This window comes from Ovis aries, chromosome 21 (genome assembly GCF_016772045.2).
Source record: "Ovis aries strain OAR_USU_Benz2616 breed Rambouillet chromosome 21, ARS-UI_Ramb_v3.0, whole genome shotgun sequence".
In the NCBI taxonomy this organism is placed as follows: Eukaryota; Metazoa; Chordata; class Mammalia; order Artiodactyla; family Bovidae; genus Ovis; species Ovis aries.
Genome location: NC_056074.1, coordinates 45,788,745 through 45,803,513, shown reverse-complemented (window position 1 = coordinate 45,803,513; position 14,769 = coordinate 45,788,745). Strand labels below are relative to the sequence as shown.

The window sequence follows — 14,769 nt, the reverse complement described above, 5'->3', positions numbered from 1 at the left end:
AGCGAGTGGGTTTATGTGCAAGGCCTCCCCGACCCAGATGGGGCAGAGAGCCCTGGTTGCCCACCGGAGGCTGCCCGGCACCAGGCCCAGCCACTGCCCTCTGCCCACCGGCGGACCTGCTGACCAAGGGCATGGGGGTACATAAGCGGGGGAGGGTGGCCAGCCCTCAAGCATTTCTAGGCCAGCCTCACTGTCTTCTGAGGAGCGTGGGTACTTAGAAGTCAGAGGGGTCTGGGTGCTGGTGCAGGGCCAAGCGGGGAAGGGCTTCTGTCCTGGGGGCAGGGGCTCCCGTCTGCTCATGCAGGTGGGCACACAGGTGATGAGAGTCTCCAGATGTGAGCAGCCCTGGGTCTCCATCTCTGGCAATGGCAACAGTGTCCAGAAGCTTTCAGAGCCTGGCTGACCCCCTACACCCTGTCCCCCGAGGTTGGGAGAGTTCCCTGGGGTTGACCGACAGTGAAGACTCTTTGCTCCTCATTAGTGGGCTCCTGCAGAAGCCCCCAGGACCCTGCCCACCCCTGAACTCTGAGGATCTGGGCCTTGAGATGGCCCCGGAGCCCCCTCCCAACTGCCAAGGGCAGCAGGCCGTCTGGTGGTTCTCCCTACACCCCATCACTGTGAGGGCCCAGAGAGGTGCCCCCTGAGGGTCTCCCTGCCCCCTCTTCCTATCCTACCCTCTTCCCAGGACTAAGACTTCCCCTCCCTCCCCCGACCAGGTACCCCAACGAAAGAGCAGAGGACTCAGAGAAAATAATTTTAAATGCTTTATTGGGATTGCGAGCGATAAAGGTTAAAGACAAAACCCAGGCTGTGGATTCTGCCAGAAACAGCAGGTTACGGGCGAGAGGAGGAGAACACAGCCGCGCGGTGGATGGGGCGGCGGGCACGATGATTCTAGGTGTTCTGCGCGTGGGGGTCCTCGCGTGATGGCTCAGAGACCCGAGAGGGGGGTCCCGCTGAAGACAGCTGGGGGACTTGGGGAAGAGACAGGATGGAGGGCCACGAGCTGGGCGCGGAGGTCGGAAGGGGCCCCGGGTCGGGATGGAGCTGACCCACGGAGAGCTGCCCGCTGTGTCTGGGGTGGACTGGCACAGCCGCCCCCTGGGCCGTGCCAGCCCCGTCACCGGGGCCCCGAGGTGTCGGGCCTCTAGCTCACTAGCCGGGCTGCTGTGCAGGGGGACTGCACTGGGGGCAGAGGCGGGGGTGAGGTAAGCCCCCAGCCGCCCGGGTCCCTGCCACAGCCCGAGGTGCCGAAAGTGGTGGCCGCGTCGTGTCACCAGACCCGAGGGCCTCGGGGCCCAAGCGACCCAGCGCTCAAAAACTGCGCAGCTCTTCTGCTCTGCAGGGCCCGGCTCTCCCGGCCTCTCCTACCACCCAACCTCACCCCGCCTGGACGCCAGGAAGCCCCGCGGAGCTCTGAGCTTCCTGGGGGCAAGACGGGGCGCTGAGGAGGCGGGCAAGCTGTCCCCGAGGGGTACGGGGGGAGCCTCCCCAAGTGCTCGGAAGGCGGCCACCTGCTCCCGCCTGCTGGAGCCCTTCACTCACACATCTGTAGCCCCTTCCCCCCTGGCCCGCTGGGCAGGCCAGGGGCCCCACCTTGGTGACCACCGAGCACCTTCCTGACACCTGGAGAGACGCCTCCCCGCCCCCTCCTCCGCCCCTCAGAACCCCCGGGGGACCAGCCACCGTCCCCCGGGGGCCAGGCCGGGCAGCGGCCGTCTCCATTCCCCTGACTTCTCTGGGGGGCACAGTGGCCGACACCCCCACAGAGGCTCCACTCTCCACTCAACCCAAGCGACAGGGACAGATTAAAAAAAAAAAATCAAAAACAGGGCGATAAATGGCGGAGGGCAGGATGGCGGCAGGGCCGCGGTGACGGTGGTGACTGTGTGTTCCTCGTCCTTGGTCACTGCCCCCCTGTTACGTGGGGTGGGAGCAAACTGATAAAAGAGCGCGCAAAAAGCTAAGGAGGGGTAAAAAAAAAAAAAGGAAAGATGCCCCAGGAGTAATTAAAGAGGGGAGATAGATCAATTGGCGTCAATTTGGGTTCTGATTCCCGTCTGTAACTCTGCAAGTGCCTCGCCGTTCCTTCCCCCCGAACGTTTATCTCCGAAATCTTGCTGGACCACTTCCTGCCTCGGAATGTCCCCCCACCCAGCCCCCACTGCCCCCCACCCACCCCGCCATCCTCCAGACTTCCCACACTCCCCGTCACCTTTGCCAGCCTCCAGGGGGGGGCCCCTCATTTCTGAGAGGCTTCCCCAGGAGGCTGGCAAAGATGATCCCTAGGTGTGCTCGGGGGAGAGGGCTCCCCAGATCTTGCAGGAGCACACCCAGGGGGTCAGGCCACGTGGTAGGGCTCGTCTCGCTCAGCTGCAGCCATCTCCTGCCTGGCCAAACCGTTCCTCGCGCTGCACGATGATCGGTGCGTGGATGCCCCTGGGGTCTGGGGGCACCCAGGACTTACACTCTGTGGGCTGTGGGGTCAGGACAGGTGCCGAGAAGAGGTGGGGATCATCCTCTCCTCGGAAAGATGGAACCACCTGCCTGAGCCCGAGACACACCTTCCCACCATGGCGCGTCCCAGGGGACCAGAGGGGAGCACGGAACAGGAAAACCTCATCACGGGGCAGCTCAGAGAATAATTTGGGATGGAATTCGGTCTCAGCTGCACAAGGCTGGACACAGGTGTCCCTAGAGAGAGTGTGTGTGTGTGTGTGTGTGTGTGTGTGCGTGCATGGATGCATGTGAGGCTATGTGGGTGTGTGTGTGTGCGTGGATGTGTGTGTGGGCGTGCGTGCATGGATGCATGTGAGGCTATGTGAGTGTGTGCATGGATGTATATGTGCGTGGATGTGTGTGTGCGTGTGCATGGATGCATGTGAGGCTATGTGGCTGTGTGTGCGTGGATATGTGTGTGTATGGGTGTGTGTGTGCGCGTGCATGGATGCATGTGAGGCTATGTGGCTGTGTGTGCGTGGATATGTGTGTGTATGGGTGTGTGTGTGCGCGTGCATGGATGCATGTGAGGCTATGTGGGTGTGTGTGCGTGGATATGTGTGTGGGGGGGTGTGTGTGTGCGCGTGCATGGATGCATGTGAGGCTATGTGGGTGCGTGTGTGCGCATGGATGTGTGTGTGCGTGGATGTGTGTGTGTGCGTGCGTGTGCATGGATGCATGTGAGGCTGTGGGTGTGTGTGTGCATGGATGTGTGTGCGTGGATGTGTGTGTGTGCGTGTGCATGGATGCATGTGAGGCTATGTGGGCGTTTGTGCATGGGTGTGTGTGTGGGTGTGCGTGCATGGATGCATGTGAGGCTGTGGGTGGGTGTGTGTGCATGGATGTGTGTGTGTGCGTGGATGTGTGTGTGCGCATGTGCATGGATGCATGTGAGGCTATGTGGATGTGTGTGTGCGTGGATGTGTGTGTGTGCGCATGTGCATGGATGCATGTGAGGCTATGTGGATGTGTGTGTGCGTGGATGTGTGTGTGTGTGCGTGTGCATGGATGCATGTGAGGCTATGTGGATGTGTGTGTGTGCGTGGATGTGTGTGTGTGTGCGTGTGCATGGATGCATGTGAGGCTATGTGGGTGTGTGTGTGCATGGATGTGCGTGTGTGGGTGTGTGGCTGTGTGTGTGCGGCTGTGTGTGTGCGTGGATGTGTGTGTGTGCAGGGTTGCATGTGCTTTCCAAGGTACGGATTGTGATGTCAGATTTTGGAGTGTGGGGGTGTTTTGCCAATTTGATTTTACCTGCGTGATTCGGTGTTTCTGCTCCGCGCTCCCCTCCTCTGGTCTCACAGCGTCCCCTCACTGCTCTGTAGGGTCCCAGTGATGGAAGCTTGCAGGAGGAGCGGGTTGGGGTCTTTGGTGTCACACTGCCAGTGCCCGGGGAGGGCCTGGCGAGGGGGGCGGAGATGGCTGGCCAGCAGGGACAAGCCTACCTGGAAATTTGGTCCCTTCCTTTCTCTTAGATGATTAGATCAAAGCCAATTTAAGTCCAGATCCAAAGGGAACGAGAAGGAAGGGGGGGGGGGCCGAATTCTTTTATTTTGCCAATTGTTTTTAAGCCAATTTATTTTTAGTATTTTTTTCAGCCAATTGATTTTTTTTTTTTTTTAAGAAGTTTTTGGAAAGCTAGTTTGCTTTTCTGGTGTTGCTAAAAAGCCAATTCATTTCAAGGGGGCTGATTGAGGGGTTTATGATTGCAATTTTGGTTGTATAATTTGGGGGTAATTTGGGGGGTGATAATTTGGGGGGATATTTAAAGCCAATTGGTTTTGTACATTTTTAGAGATGTTGTTCTGATCCCCTCGGCCAGATGGAGGGGGCCGAGGGGGACTTGCCTGACGTGGGGAGGTTGGGGCACAGAGGCTGGGTCAGGGGAGCCCGCAGACAGGACGGTACAGGGATTTCAGAGAGAGACCTAGTGGGGCAGTCCCGGTCAGGAGGACGGCGCGAGGTAGATGGTGTCACTTGGCAGAATTACGACACTTTGGCTCACTTCTAATCGCTGGATGCCTCGGAAGAGGCGCCCCCGTGGGTGGCAGGGTCCTGGGTAGGCAGGGCGATCAGCGGACGGTGACTCTTGGCCTCTCTGAGCGCCTCCAGCTCCTTGGCGAGCGTGCGACCCCGGCGTGCTCGCAGGAAAGCGGGCAGGCCCCTGCGCAGGCGCTGGGTGGACTGCTTCCAGGTGTCAGATTGGAAGAACTTGCCCACGGGGTATGCTGTGAAGTCGTCCTGGGAGAGGAAGAGTGAGTCAGGGGCTGCCCAGGCCCCAGGGAACACGGCGGGGCAACGCCTGAGCTGCCCCGGGTGCCCCAGGTGTGATGGCAGGTGTGACAGGCCAGTGCCCGCCCGCGCTGCTGGCCAGCGCCCCCAGTGGGCAGAGTGTAAAGGACTCCCTGGCTGCTCTCTCAGCTCAGCAGCTGGCTGTGCCCTGGTCCCCTGGCTCCAAGGGGACAGCCCCGCGGGGCTGCAGAGGGAGAGAGGGGAGGGTTCCCCCCGGGGCTGGGCTGGAGCTGGGGGGCTGTCTTACCGGAAGCACGGTCGTAGAGGCAGACACATCCCTCTCGGACTTGGCGGGGGCGGCACAGTAAGTCTCCAGCAGGGCCAGGTCGCAGCTTCGGAAGCAACACTCTTCCACGATGCCACGGCTGCGTCGGTTTATGCGGCTGGATGGTCGGCCTGGTGGTCCCCCAGGGAGGAAGGGCAGGACAGGTCAGTGCCCGCACCTGGCAGAGGCGGGGGTCCTCGGCCAGCCCCCCGCCCCCACCCTTGGGACGGGACACCCGGTGGCCCTGCAGGCACAGCCAGCCGCAGCCTGGAGTGGAGGAAGGAAGCGAGAGGCGGGCCCAGAAAGGACAGAGGGGACAGTGAGCGTGAGTGACCAGAGCCAGCCCCTGGCGTCCTGCGCCTCCTCCTCGAACATCAGGTGGGCCCCGGCCCCGCGTCCCGGGACCCCGGGGTCCCGGCCCGAAGGCCAGCTGGGACCCAGGTGCCGCCCCTGAGCCAACCAGGAGCCTAGGTGCCCGTGGCCCTAGAGACGCCACCGCTGAGACCGGCAGGAATGGGAGGAAGAAGGAGAAGACGGGAGGAGAGGAGTGAGGAGCTGCACAGACCACGCCCTCCTTTCTTCCCGCCCTCCCCTCCCCCCACCGCGGGCTCCAGACTCGGCCACGCGAAGTCCCCGCCTTCCTTCCGCCGTCCGTGGAGGGGGGGGCGGGAAGGGAGCCCCCAGTAAGGGGTCCGGCTGCAGGGTCAAAAGGGCTGGGGGCTCAGCCCAGCCCACCCGTCAGGGAGGCAAGCCTGGTGCCAGGGCCGGCCAGCACTAGGCGCTGCGGTGCCACTTCCTGCCCCCAAGGGTGGCAGAGAGAGAGGCCACGGGAGAAGCCAGGGCAAGCAGGGGCCTCGGAAGCGCAGAGAAGAGGGTGTGGTTTTCAGAGCGAAGCGCTGGCATGCCAAGACGGGCGTTTCCGGCCCATTTCAGAGGGTGGGTAAGTAAAGGCTGTGGAGGAAGGTGTCTCGTGGGCGTGGTGGGCCGGGTTCGAGCCTCACGGCCCTCGCCCGGCTGTCCCAGCAGTGCCCCGCCCCAACCCCCGCGGCCCGAAGAGGCATCTGGCTGAGCCCAGGGAGCGCACGTGCCCCACCCTGAGGGCCAGGCTGCCCCTGCTCCCCATTTCCCCTGGAAACCACGTGGACACTCTCCCAACTCTCCTGACAGTAAAGAACCGGAGGCCCAGACTACGGGGAGTGAGGGCAAGAGCCCACGCTGAAGGAGAGGTCCCTTCCATCGGGGACACGCCCTGCTGCACGGGGCTGCAGGGCGGAGGAGGGCAGAGGGGTCCGTGTGCCCAGCCAGGCGTCCCCGGTCCGAAACCATGAGAACCAGCCAAGACACTTGGGCCAGCAGGCAGGCGGCTGCACCACGAGCCGCCCGCAAGTGTGGGTCCCGCCCAGGCCCCGAGCCCTCTGCCTCCCACCAGGGCAGCGGGCCCCCCTCGTGGATGGAGCCACGCACCCCCCAGCATGCACACTCACACCCCCAGTGACAAGTGCTTTTATTCTTAACGGCATTCAACCCATTTGATTCCATCTCAAATCTAAGAGTCCACAGATACGTGCCCATCGCCAAGAGGTGGAGAAAAGGTGCAGGAAGCCAGTGCCCACAGCTGCCCGCGGGCAGGTCAGGGAGAAGCAGGAGGGGAAGGGTTGTCTGCGCCCCCCGCCACACCGGAACTGGGCCTTCAGCCGCCTCCACCCCCCCCCCCCCCCCCGCACTTGCGGCTCCAGGTCTGGCCACTTGTGGACACACCTGTCCATTCTCCCTTGACTGTAAGTCGTGTGGCTAGAAGCCTGGGTCCAGCCCCCCGAGCCAGGGAGGCTGGAGGGCCTGCAGAGGCGACTGAGGACTGTGAGGAGGACCCCAGCATCTACGCAGGGCCGGCTGCGCCCACCCCTCCCCTGGCCCCAGGGAGCTACTCACTGAAGTAGAAGCCGCGGTCCCCACAGACAAACTGGAGGGTGTCCACCAGCTCCCCGCCGCACAGAGTCTCGCTGGGGCGGTAAGCAGCATAGCAGCACGAGGCGAAGGCCAAGAAGGCAAGAAGCGCCAGCATCGACTTTCCTGCTGTGATCCCCATTGATGTCTGCGGGAGAGACAGAGGCGTGAGCCCACCACCCCGCCCAGGGCCGGCCCGCCCTCCGGCAGGCCCCCGGATGGCTCAGCCAGGACGTGCCGGCTGCTCCCTTTGGGACCCTAAGCCCAGCCACCTTCTAAGTCCAAGCCCCGTTGCAGACTTAAAGCCTGGCTTTCTCCTTAATCTTAATTGCTTTAATTACAGGAACAACAAGAGCTTTCTCTGTTGAGGCTGGTGGGATGCAGAAATCACCCCACGAGGAGGGAAGGGCTGGGGGCGGAGCCTCTCTGATGGGCCCCAAGTGCTGGTCAGTACCTTCACGTGGGGATCACTGTCCCCCTCGTATTATTGCCGAGGCTTGGCCACACCCAGAGCGGCAAGGGCCAGTGCTGGACACTGGACCTGGCCTCCATCCTATGAAGTCATGGGGGCGGGGCCAGCACAAGGCAGTGGCCACTTCTTGAGCCTCCCTGAGCCAGCCAAGATGGCAGAGGGCCCCACCCCAGCACAGAACATGTGCACCCCAGAGGCCCAGCCGGGCAAGGGCGCCAGGAGGACCAGCCTCCCTCCCAACGCGGCGGCGGGGGGTCCCGGCCCCACGCCTCTCCCTCCCAGACGGCCTTTCCCAACTTCTCGGCCTGCCGGTGAGCAAAGGTCAAGGGTCTGGTGGTTGGCACGGGGTGCCAGCCATGCTCCCGGGAGCCTCGTTCTCCGGCGTCTCTTAGTCCCTGGACCCCAGTCTTCCCTGGGGTCCCCAAAACACACATGAAAACCAAAAGCGTTCTTTCCAGGCCTTGCATCGCACTCCCAATGGCCAAGGGCCTCAAAGTCCTTCCAGGAACACCAGAGCCGCTCCCCTCTTGGGATGCCAAACCCCAATCGGAGAGCTGAAGAGAGCAGGTCAGGCCCCACCCCACCCCGGGGCGGTGGGGGGTGGGGGGATCAGACACCAGGTTCCCTCAGGGCCGATCAGGGGGAAGAGATGCACCTCAGGACACACCCCCTCTCAAGGCTGCGAGGCTGAAGACTGGGGTAAATAGGCCCCGTAAAGGGGAAGGATCTTGGCTTCCCTTTAGACACAGCAGCCACTTCCGCCTCTGCAAAAGGTGGAAGCCCCCCAGGCAGGCATTCCCAGCCTGTCCTCGGCAGGCCCAGCTCCAAGCCCCTTCTGGGGGGACAGCCACGGCCCGGCGCCCCTCAGCCGTGGCACCCTGGGCTACTCAAGCAAGGGCCCGGGTGGGCTGCCCACATGTGTCCGTCCCAGACACTGCACCCAGTGAACACACAGGCGCTGAGCCGCACACGACTTCCCAGCCTGGAGCAAGGTTGTTGCCTGTTGGAATTTTGGTGCAATAAATCGTGTAGGAAATGAGAGGACTGAGGAGGAAACTCAGTCGCGCTTAAGCTCCTGACGAGCAGGGGCCAGCTCCACGGAAGATCTAAACGGCCGCCTCGCCCACCACCCCTCGCTGGATGAAACCCCAGCCTCCTTCCCCGCTGCCCCACGGCCGCCCCCTCCAAATTCTGAAAACAAATTTGGCCAGCTAGGAATTCCTGCTGTCCGAGCGGCAACTCCATCTTTCTGCAAGCCCAGCCACTTGGTGTGGGGTCCAGTCCAGGACACCAGCGGAGAGCCGAGACTGGACAGGAGGCAGGCAGCCACGCAGGCCAGGTGAGCCAGTGGGCAGAGGAGGGGTGGGGGGCAGAGGCAGAGAGGAGGGGTGGGGGGCTGAGTGAGGGGCGGCGGGCAGGAGCCAAGCGGGCTGCGGCGGGCGGGAGCCGCAGCGCAGCGGGGTCCTGGCTCCAGAGCCGCGGTTACCTGCAGCTGGACAGGAGGCTCGCTGGGGCTGAAGGAGGATGAGGAGGAGGAGGAGGAGGAGGAGTCTGGAAGGCTGCCTCCGAGGAGAAGCTAATGTCCAGTTTGCAGGCTGGTCAGTGCCTCAGCTTTTATGTCTGGGCCGGCTCCTCCCAGCCCGGGCTCCACCCTGCCCCCACCCCGCTCCCAGCTGACCACTCCCCCCGCCCCCTTCGCTCCCGCCCCCTCCGTCCTCCCAGCCAGCCCCTCCTCTCCTGCACCCCCAACCGCTAGCCCTAGCGTCTCTTAGCAAAGTACCAGGGCGGGGGAGGGGGGCTCCTCCCGCACCCCCAGCCCATCTCGGCACAAGGAAATGGGGGGGGGGGGTTCCGGAGGGGGCTGCTTTCCACCTCCTTGTATGGAAACTTCCATCTGCCCACGGGGGCAGGGGCAGTTACCCTCTCCGGACGGTCCATTCCGGGCCCCTCTGAGCTCTGGACCAGCCCCCCTCCACCCAGATTCCTGGTTGGAAATGTCGGGGACCGGGAGAGGGAGGCGGTGGGGGGGCGCGGAGGGAATGTGGCGTCTGGCGGGACTCTCTCGCCAACTCGGCCCCCCTCGCTCCATCCTGGCCCCGCCCACCTAGTTTTCCTCTCTCGGTCTTGCTGGCAGCGAGTCAACATACCAGGGTGGGTTTCTGAGATTTGCGCCCCTTCTCATTACACGGCCGCCGCCCCCCCCAGCCCCCGCCCACGCCCGCCTTTGCCCCCGCACGGCACAAATCACAAACTTTCAGTAACAGCCCCCTGCACCCGCAAGGCGACCAGGAAGTCGGCGTGCACAGAGCTCACACCTCCCCCGGCGCTCCCCAAGTCCCTCCCCCGCCCCCCACCCCTCGCCCCTTCCTCCGCCGCGCGAGGGAGAGCGCGGGGTTCGCCCCGGGGGACGCCACCGCCAGCACCCCAGCCCCGTCTGCCCGGGCCCCGCCGCCCCGCCGGGCCCGGCCCGCACGCCGCTTACCTGGAAGCCGGCACCGGAGCCGCCCACCTTCCTGCTGCGTATTGCAAACCGAACAGCGGGCGAAGGCCCTCCTGCCGGGCACTCCTCTGCCAGCGCCGCTCTGACCGAGTCGCGGGGGCCGAATGTGCGACGGGGCAGAACGGGGGGATGGCTTGTTTTTGGGGGGGGGGAAATTTTCGTCTGATTCTTTAGGGAGGACGGGCTGTCTGCGGGCCGGGGCGGGCCAGATGTTGTACTTTTAGGGGGGGAAAGGGTATCGGGAAATGAGGTCAGCTGTTGTATCAAGGACAGAGAGGGGCAGAGATAGTGAGAGAGACAGGGTGAACGTGAAAAGGGGGGGCCGAAGAGAGGGCGAGAGGGAGAGAGGACAGCGAGAGGCGGGCAGGCTCACAGCGGGAGAGTGCAGCGGAGAGAGAAACAGAAAGCGTATAATTAATCCACTTTGGGACGGCGAAGGCGAGAGGGCGGGCGTGGAGGGGGAGGGAGTTGGAGGCAAGGAGCTGGGGGGGACGGGAGGGAGCGAAGGGAAGGCTGCGGAAGAAGACTGGGGGCCGGGACCAGAGGCCGGAGAGGGGCCGGGGAGCGCAGAGAAGCCGAGGAAAGGGCGCAACGTCGGGGGCCGGGGAAGGTGCTGAGGGGGGCGGAGCGGAGGCGTCACCCGGGCCGCGGGCGCCCAGCTCGGCTTGGGCCGACGGAGCCCTCGGCCGTCGCGAGCCCGGGCCTCGGGGGGGGGTGGCGGTGGCGGCGCCCGGGCCGCTCGGGACGCAGCGAGGAGGGGGAGCGGCCGGGCTGCGCGCCGGGGGAGGGCCGGGGGGGAGCGCGGGGGATGACAACGCCGGCGGCCTGCGAGCCGGACTGCCTGCGGGGGGGACCGCCTCCTCGGGCGAAGCGGGACGGGCGTTGAGGTAGACGAAGAGGAGGCGGCGGGGAATCCGCAGGCCGGCGGAGCGCGGCCCCGCCGACGGCGCCCGCGATGGGGGTCAGCAGCGTAGCGGACGGCGTCGACGCGGGGCCGCCAGCCGGGTGGAGGCGCTGGCGGGCGAGGGCCAGGAGGCGAGGGCGGCCGGAAGGGGGGGCCGGGGGCCTGCCTGGCCTCACGCAGCTCCGCCGGAGAGCAGGCGAACTCTGGGCGCCAACGCCCGGCTCTTATAGTCGAGCCACCCGCGGCTCGGCGCCCGCTCGGGCCCCGCTGGCCGAGTGCCCGCGCCAATGGGCGCTCGAGGGGTCCTCGCCCCGCCCCCGAACCGCCTCTGCAACTCGAGCCAAGGGGGGGCCAGGCTTGGGGTCCCGGGGGGCAGCGGTGAGGGGGGGGGCTGTGGGGTGCGCGGGGACGAGATTGGAGTGGGGGCAGGGATCCTCAGAGTTCGAAAGACATCTAGAATCACTATTCTAAAGTGTTTGGGGGCCCTGTCTGAGGTTCCGGGGTGCCAGAGTCCCGACACAGCACACGGGGGACCCGGGACGACCAGGGTGGGCGGCGTCACATGCCCTAGCGACGGCCGGATCCCCGCGCCCCACCGGGGGGCTAGGCGGCGACGGTGCCCTGTGTGTGCGGGCCCAGGTGGCGGGTCCCCGAGTCCCGCCGGGGACCTGCTGGGGAAGTGGGGAGTCTCTGGGCGCGGGCGAGGCGCGCAGCCTCCACCTGCCCGAGCAGGCGCAGCACCTCGAGCTGCAGCCGGAGCCCGAGCGCCCCCCGGTGCCGCACGGGAACCGGGGAGGAGCCTCGGCGGACGCCAGGTGCGGAACGTGGAGAGGGCCAGCCGGGCCAGGCCCGAATCTGGGCCAGGCATGGGGCCGGCCCGGGCTGCGCCTGTGTGCCAGGGGCGAGACGAGCAGGGCGGGAAACGTCGTTCAAATCCTACCTGAATGGCCGAGCTCACCGGGGTGCGTCTAAGCAGCTCGCCTTTGGGGCCCACCCAAAATATCCGGATAATGGTTCCCCCGTCCTCTATGCGTTGGACTTGCGTAGATTCGGGTTCAGCCCCGGGGGCCACCACGGTCATTTGAGGGTCTGGGGAAACCATCTCCTAGAGGGTTTGGACGATGTAAGAAGTCGGTGTGATTTTTTTTTTCTTTTTACCAAGTCAAAACCACGCACGAGTCCCCGCGCCCCGCCCGCCCCAGGAGCCCCGACCACGCGCGCCTCTCCAAGGGGAAGGGGCTGCCGGCGGCGGAAGCCCGAGGCCGGCTCGCCCCCTCGCTCCGCCATCAATCACGTCTCCCGCGCTCGGCGCGCGCCTACCCGAGTCCTCCGCCGGGCGGCTGGAGGCGCCCGGGCGGCTGGAGGCGCCGCGCCGCCTGAGCGGGGGTGCGCCTCTCCTCCGCGTCCCTCCTGCCCTGCGCCCTGCCGGCCCCGCTTGGAGGTCGCCGAGGCGCTTAACCCTCGTTGTGATCTTTGCACAGAGCAAAGGAAAGCGGCGCGGGTCTCCGGGGCTCGACCCAGCGCGCGGGGCGGCCGAGGGGCTGGCCCGCCGCACGGCTCCCGCGCCCCACGCCGGTGTCCCCAGCAGCCGCTCGGGACGGCGGGACGGCGGCGGGTGGGTTTGGGAGCCAGGCCCGGACGCGAGGCGGCGGGGAGCTCACCGCGAGGCTGGAGGCCGAAGGCTGCGTCCGCGGGCGCGGAGGAGTCGAGGCAGCGAGCGAGCGATCTGCGGCGGGCGGTAGGCGCGCTGAAGGTGAGCGAGACCCCGGGGCAGTCCCCAGCGTCCGGGGGCAACGCCCAGTCCGTTGGAAGACCCGGGGACAATGCCCAAATTTGGGGGAAACTGGGGGCAATGCCCAGTCGTTCTGGACGCGGGAGAAGCCCTGCCTACGTCCTGGCGGACAAGCTGCCCGACCGAATGTGTGTGAGGAGGACGAGAGAAACTTCCCGCATCCAAGGAGCTCCGGGGACTTCGCAGCAGACGCGGAGAGGCCCAGAACCGGTGCCCGCGGGGTGCGGGGCCGCGGAAGCTGCAGAGACCGCGCTGGGGCCGGGAGCAATGCCCAACTGCCGGGAACGCAGTGCGGAGCCGCCTGGTTTGCAAGGCAGAGAACGAAGGTCCTGAAGTGGGGACCCAAAGGAGGGTGCGTCGGGGTGAGGAGCTGTGATTAATGACTAAGTTCGAGACTCCAGAAAAAGAACCCGAGTCTGGGGGCCGCGGAGGCCGCTCCGTGCAGCCGGGGGACAGGGGAGCCGAGGCTACCCTGTGAGGACCCAGGCATGTAGGTCAGCAGGCTCGTGGGGCAGCCCCATTTGTAGGGCAGTAGGTCTGCGGATGTCCATGACCGGAGCAAAATCCTCAGTGTGGAACTTGGGAGGTTCCAAAAGGGCAAAGGGTCTAAAATTCGGGGAAGAAAAACAGTGGGTGGGCCTTGGGGATCCAGGTGCGGTGGAGAGGAGTGGAGAATCATTTCCAAGATTTAGAAATTCAGGTTAGCGGACGCTTGCAGCGCCCGAGGAAAATCACTTCCATAATTGTGGCTCCTGGAAAAATTCTCAATGTCCTTGAGAGACTCAAGAAACACAGTCTAAATTTGGGGCAACCTAGGGTGTGATCAGTACATTTGGAGAAGGCAGAAAATCAATGTCTTTTTAATATTTTAATTTTTAAATGGGTTTCGATTAGTTTATTTTTGGTGAACAGGAAAAAAAAATATTTTCCTGGGCACTGTCTGCATTTGGGGACCCCTAGGAAGCACTGGCGAAAGTGTGGGGGATCCATGGGAAATGTTCAGTAGAGACTGGTATCTAAATTTCAGGGAACCTGGTTAATAGCAAGGAGTCTTATAGGACGCAGGCCTAGGATACCTGAGATTTCCAGGACCTGGGGGTATTTTTCGGTATCTGGGCAATTTCATTTTGGGAGGCCTGTGGAAAATTGCCTAAATTTAGGACTCAGGGTAAGGATCATAAAATCAGGGGACCCATAAATCAGTGCTCAAAAAAGTTCAGTTGTTTTGTGGAGAAGGGGCAAAAAGTCTCAGTTTATTTTGGAGGGCTAGCAGGCAGCATCGCAATCCGGAGGCCCCAGAAAATAATTTTTGAATCTGGGCTCCAAAGGAGTCTTTCAAAGTCCCCAGGAGAACAGAGGGTCAATATCGAAGTTTTAGGGGGAAAGGATTAAGAATTCCTAGGTGGTGGGGCCTGGTGGTCTACAGCAGATCGGCAGTGTCTGAGACCCAGGAAGTGTTGACTGGGTTTGGGGTGACTCGGTGAGTGCCTGGAGAAATGCTCTGGACCCGAGAAATAGTGCCTTTCTGTGACACTGAATGTGTTTGGGGAGCTTAGAGAGGGCGATGCCTAATATTGAGAGCCCAGTGTGTCCAAACAGAGGGCACCGGGAAAAGGTCCAGTATCGGTTGGGTTGGTCTGGAATTTGGGATCAGTGCTGAATTTTAGGAAACCCGGATTCTTGTCAGTAAGCTCGTGGGGCCCAGGGAATTTTTTAATATTCAGAATGTTATGAGGCGGAGAAAATATTCAGAATATTTGGTTACTGGGTCACTCAAAAGAACTTGGTAAAACAAGATATAGGCTCTGTGCAAGGGTTTGTTTTGTGCTTGGTTTGACCCCGGGGACCTGAGAGAGATGTGATTTGGGGGGACCGGCCTGACCCACGGTCACAACTGAGCACACCTCAGATAAGTGCTGTGTGTGTTTGGGGGGCCTGGGTAACAGCGTCTAAATTTCAAGGAACCTGATTAGTGGCAGGAAGCTTAGAGAGCCCCAGAAATGAGTGCCCTATGTCTTTATGACCCACCAAAAAAATTGCTCGGTGAGTTTTGGGGACCAGAAACCATCTTCTCAATTTTGTGGAACTCAGGAAATCAGAG

The 14,769-nt window shown here is 63.4% G+C and overlaps 1 protein-coding gene across 4 annotated transcripts in view; it reads right to left on the bottom strand.

Moving 5' to 3' along the window:
* Positions 1-751: 751 nt before the first annotated feature.
* Positions 752-14,769, bottom strand: part of IGF2 (insulin like growth factor 2) — a 28,007-nt gene continuing 13,989 nt past the window's right edge. Inside the window, exons 1-5 of one of the 4 annotated variants that reach the window (XM_027959249.3) lie at positions 12,538-13,249; positions 11,817-11,981; positions 6,986-7,148; positions 5,039-5,187; positions 752-4,740 (exon numbers count right to left, since the gene is read on the bottom strand). In XM_027959249.3, coding sequence (XP_027815050.1) covers positions 4,507-4,740; positions 5,039-5,187; positions 6,986-7,148; positions 11,817-11,978 — 708 coding nt within the window. In that variant the 5' untranslated portion in view covers positions 11,979-11,981; positions 12,538-13,249 and the 3' untranslated portion in view covers positions 752-4,506. 4 annotated transcript variants of the gene reach the window in all.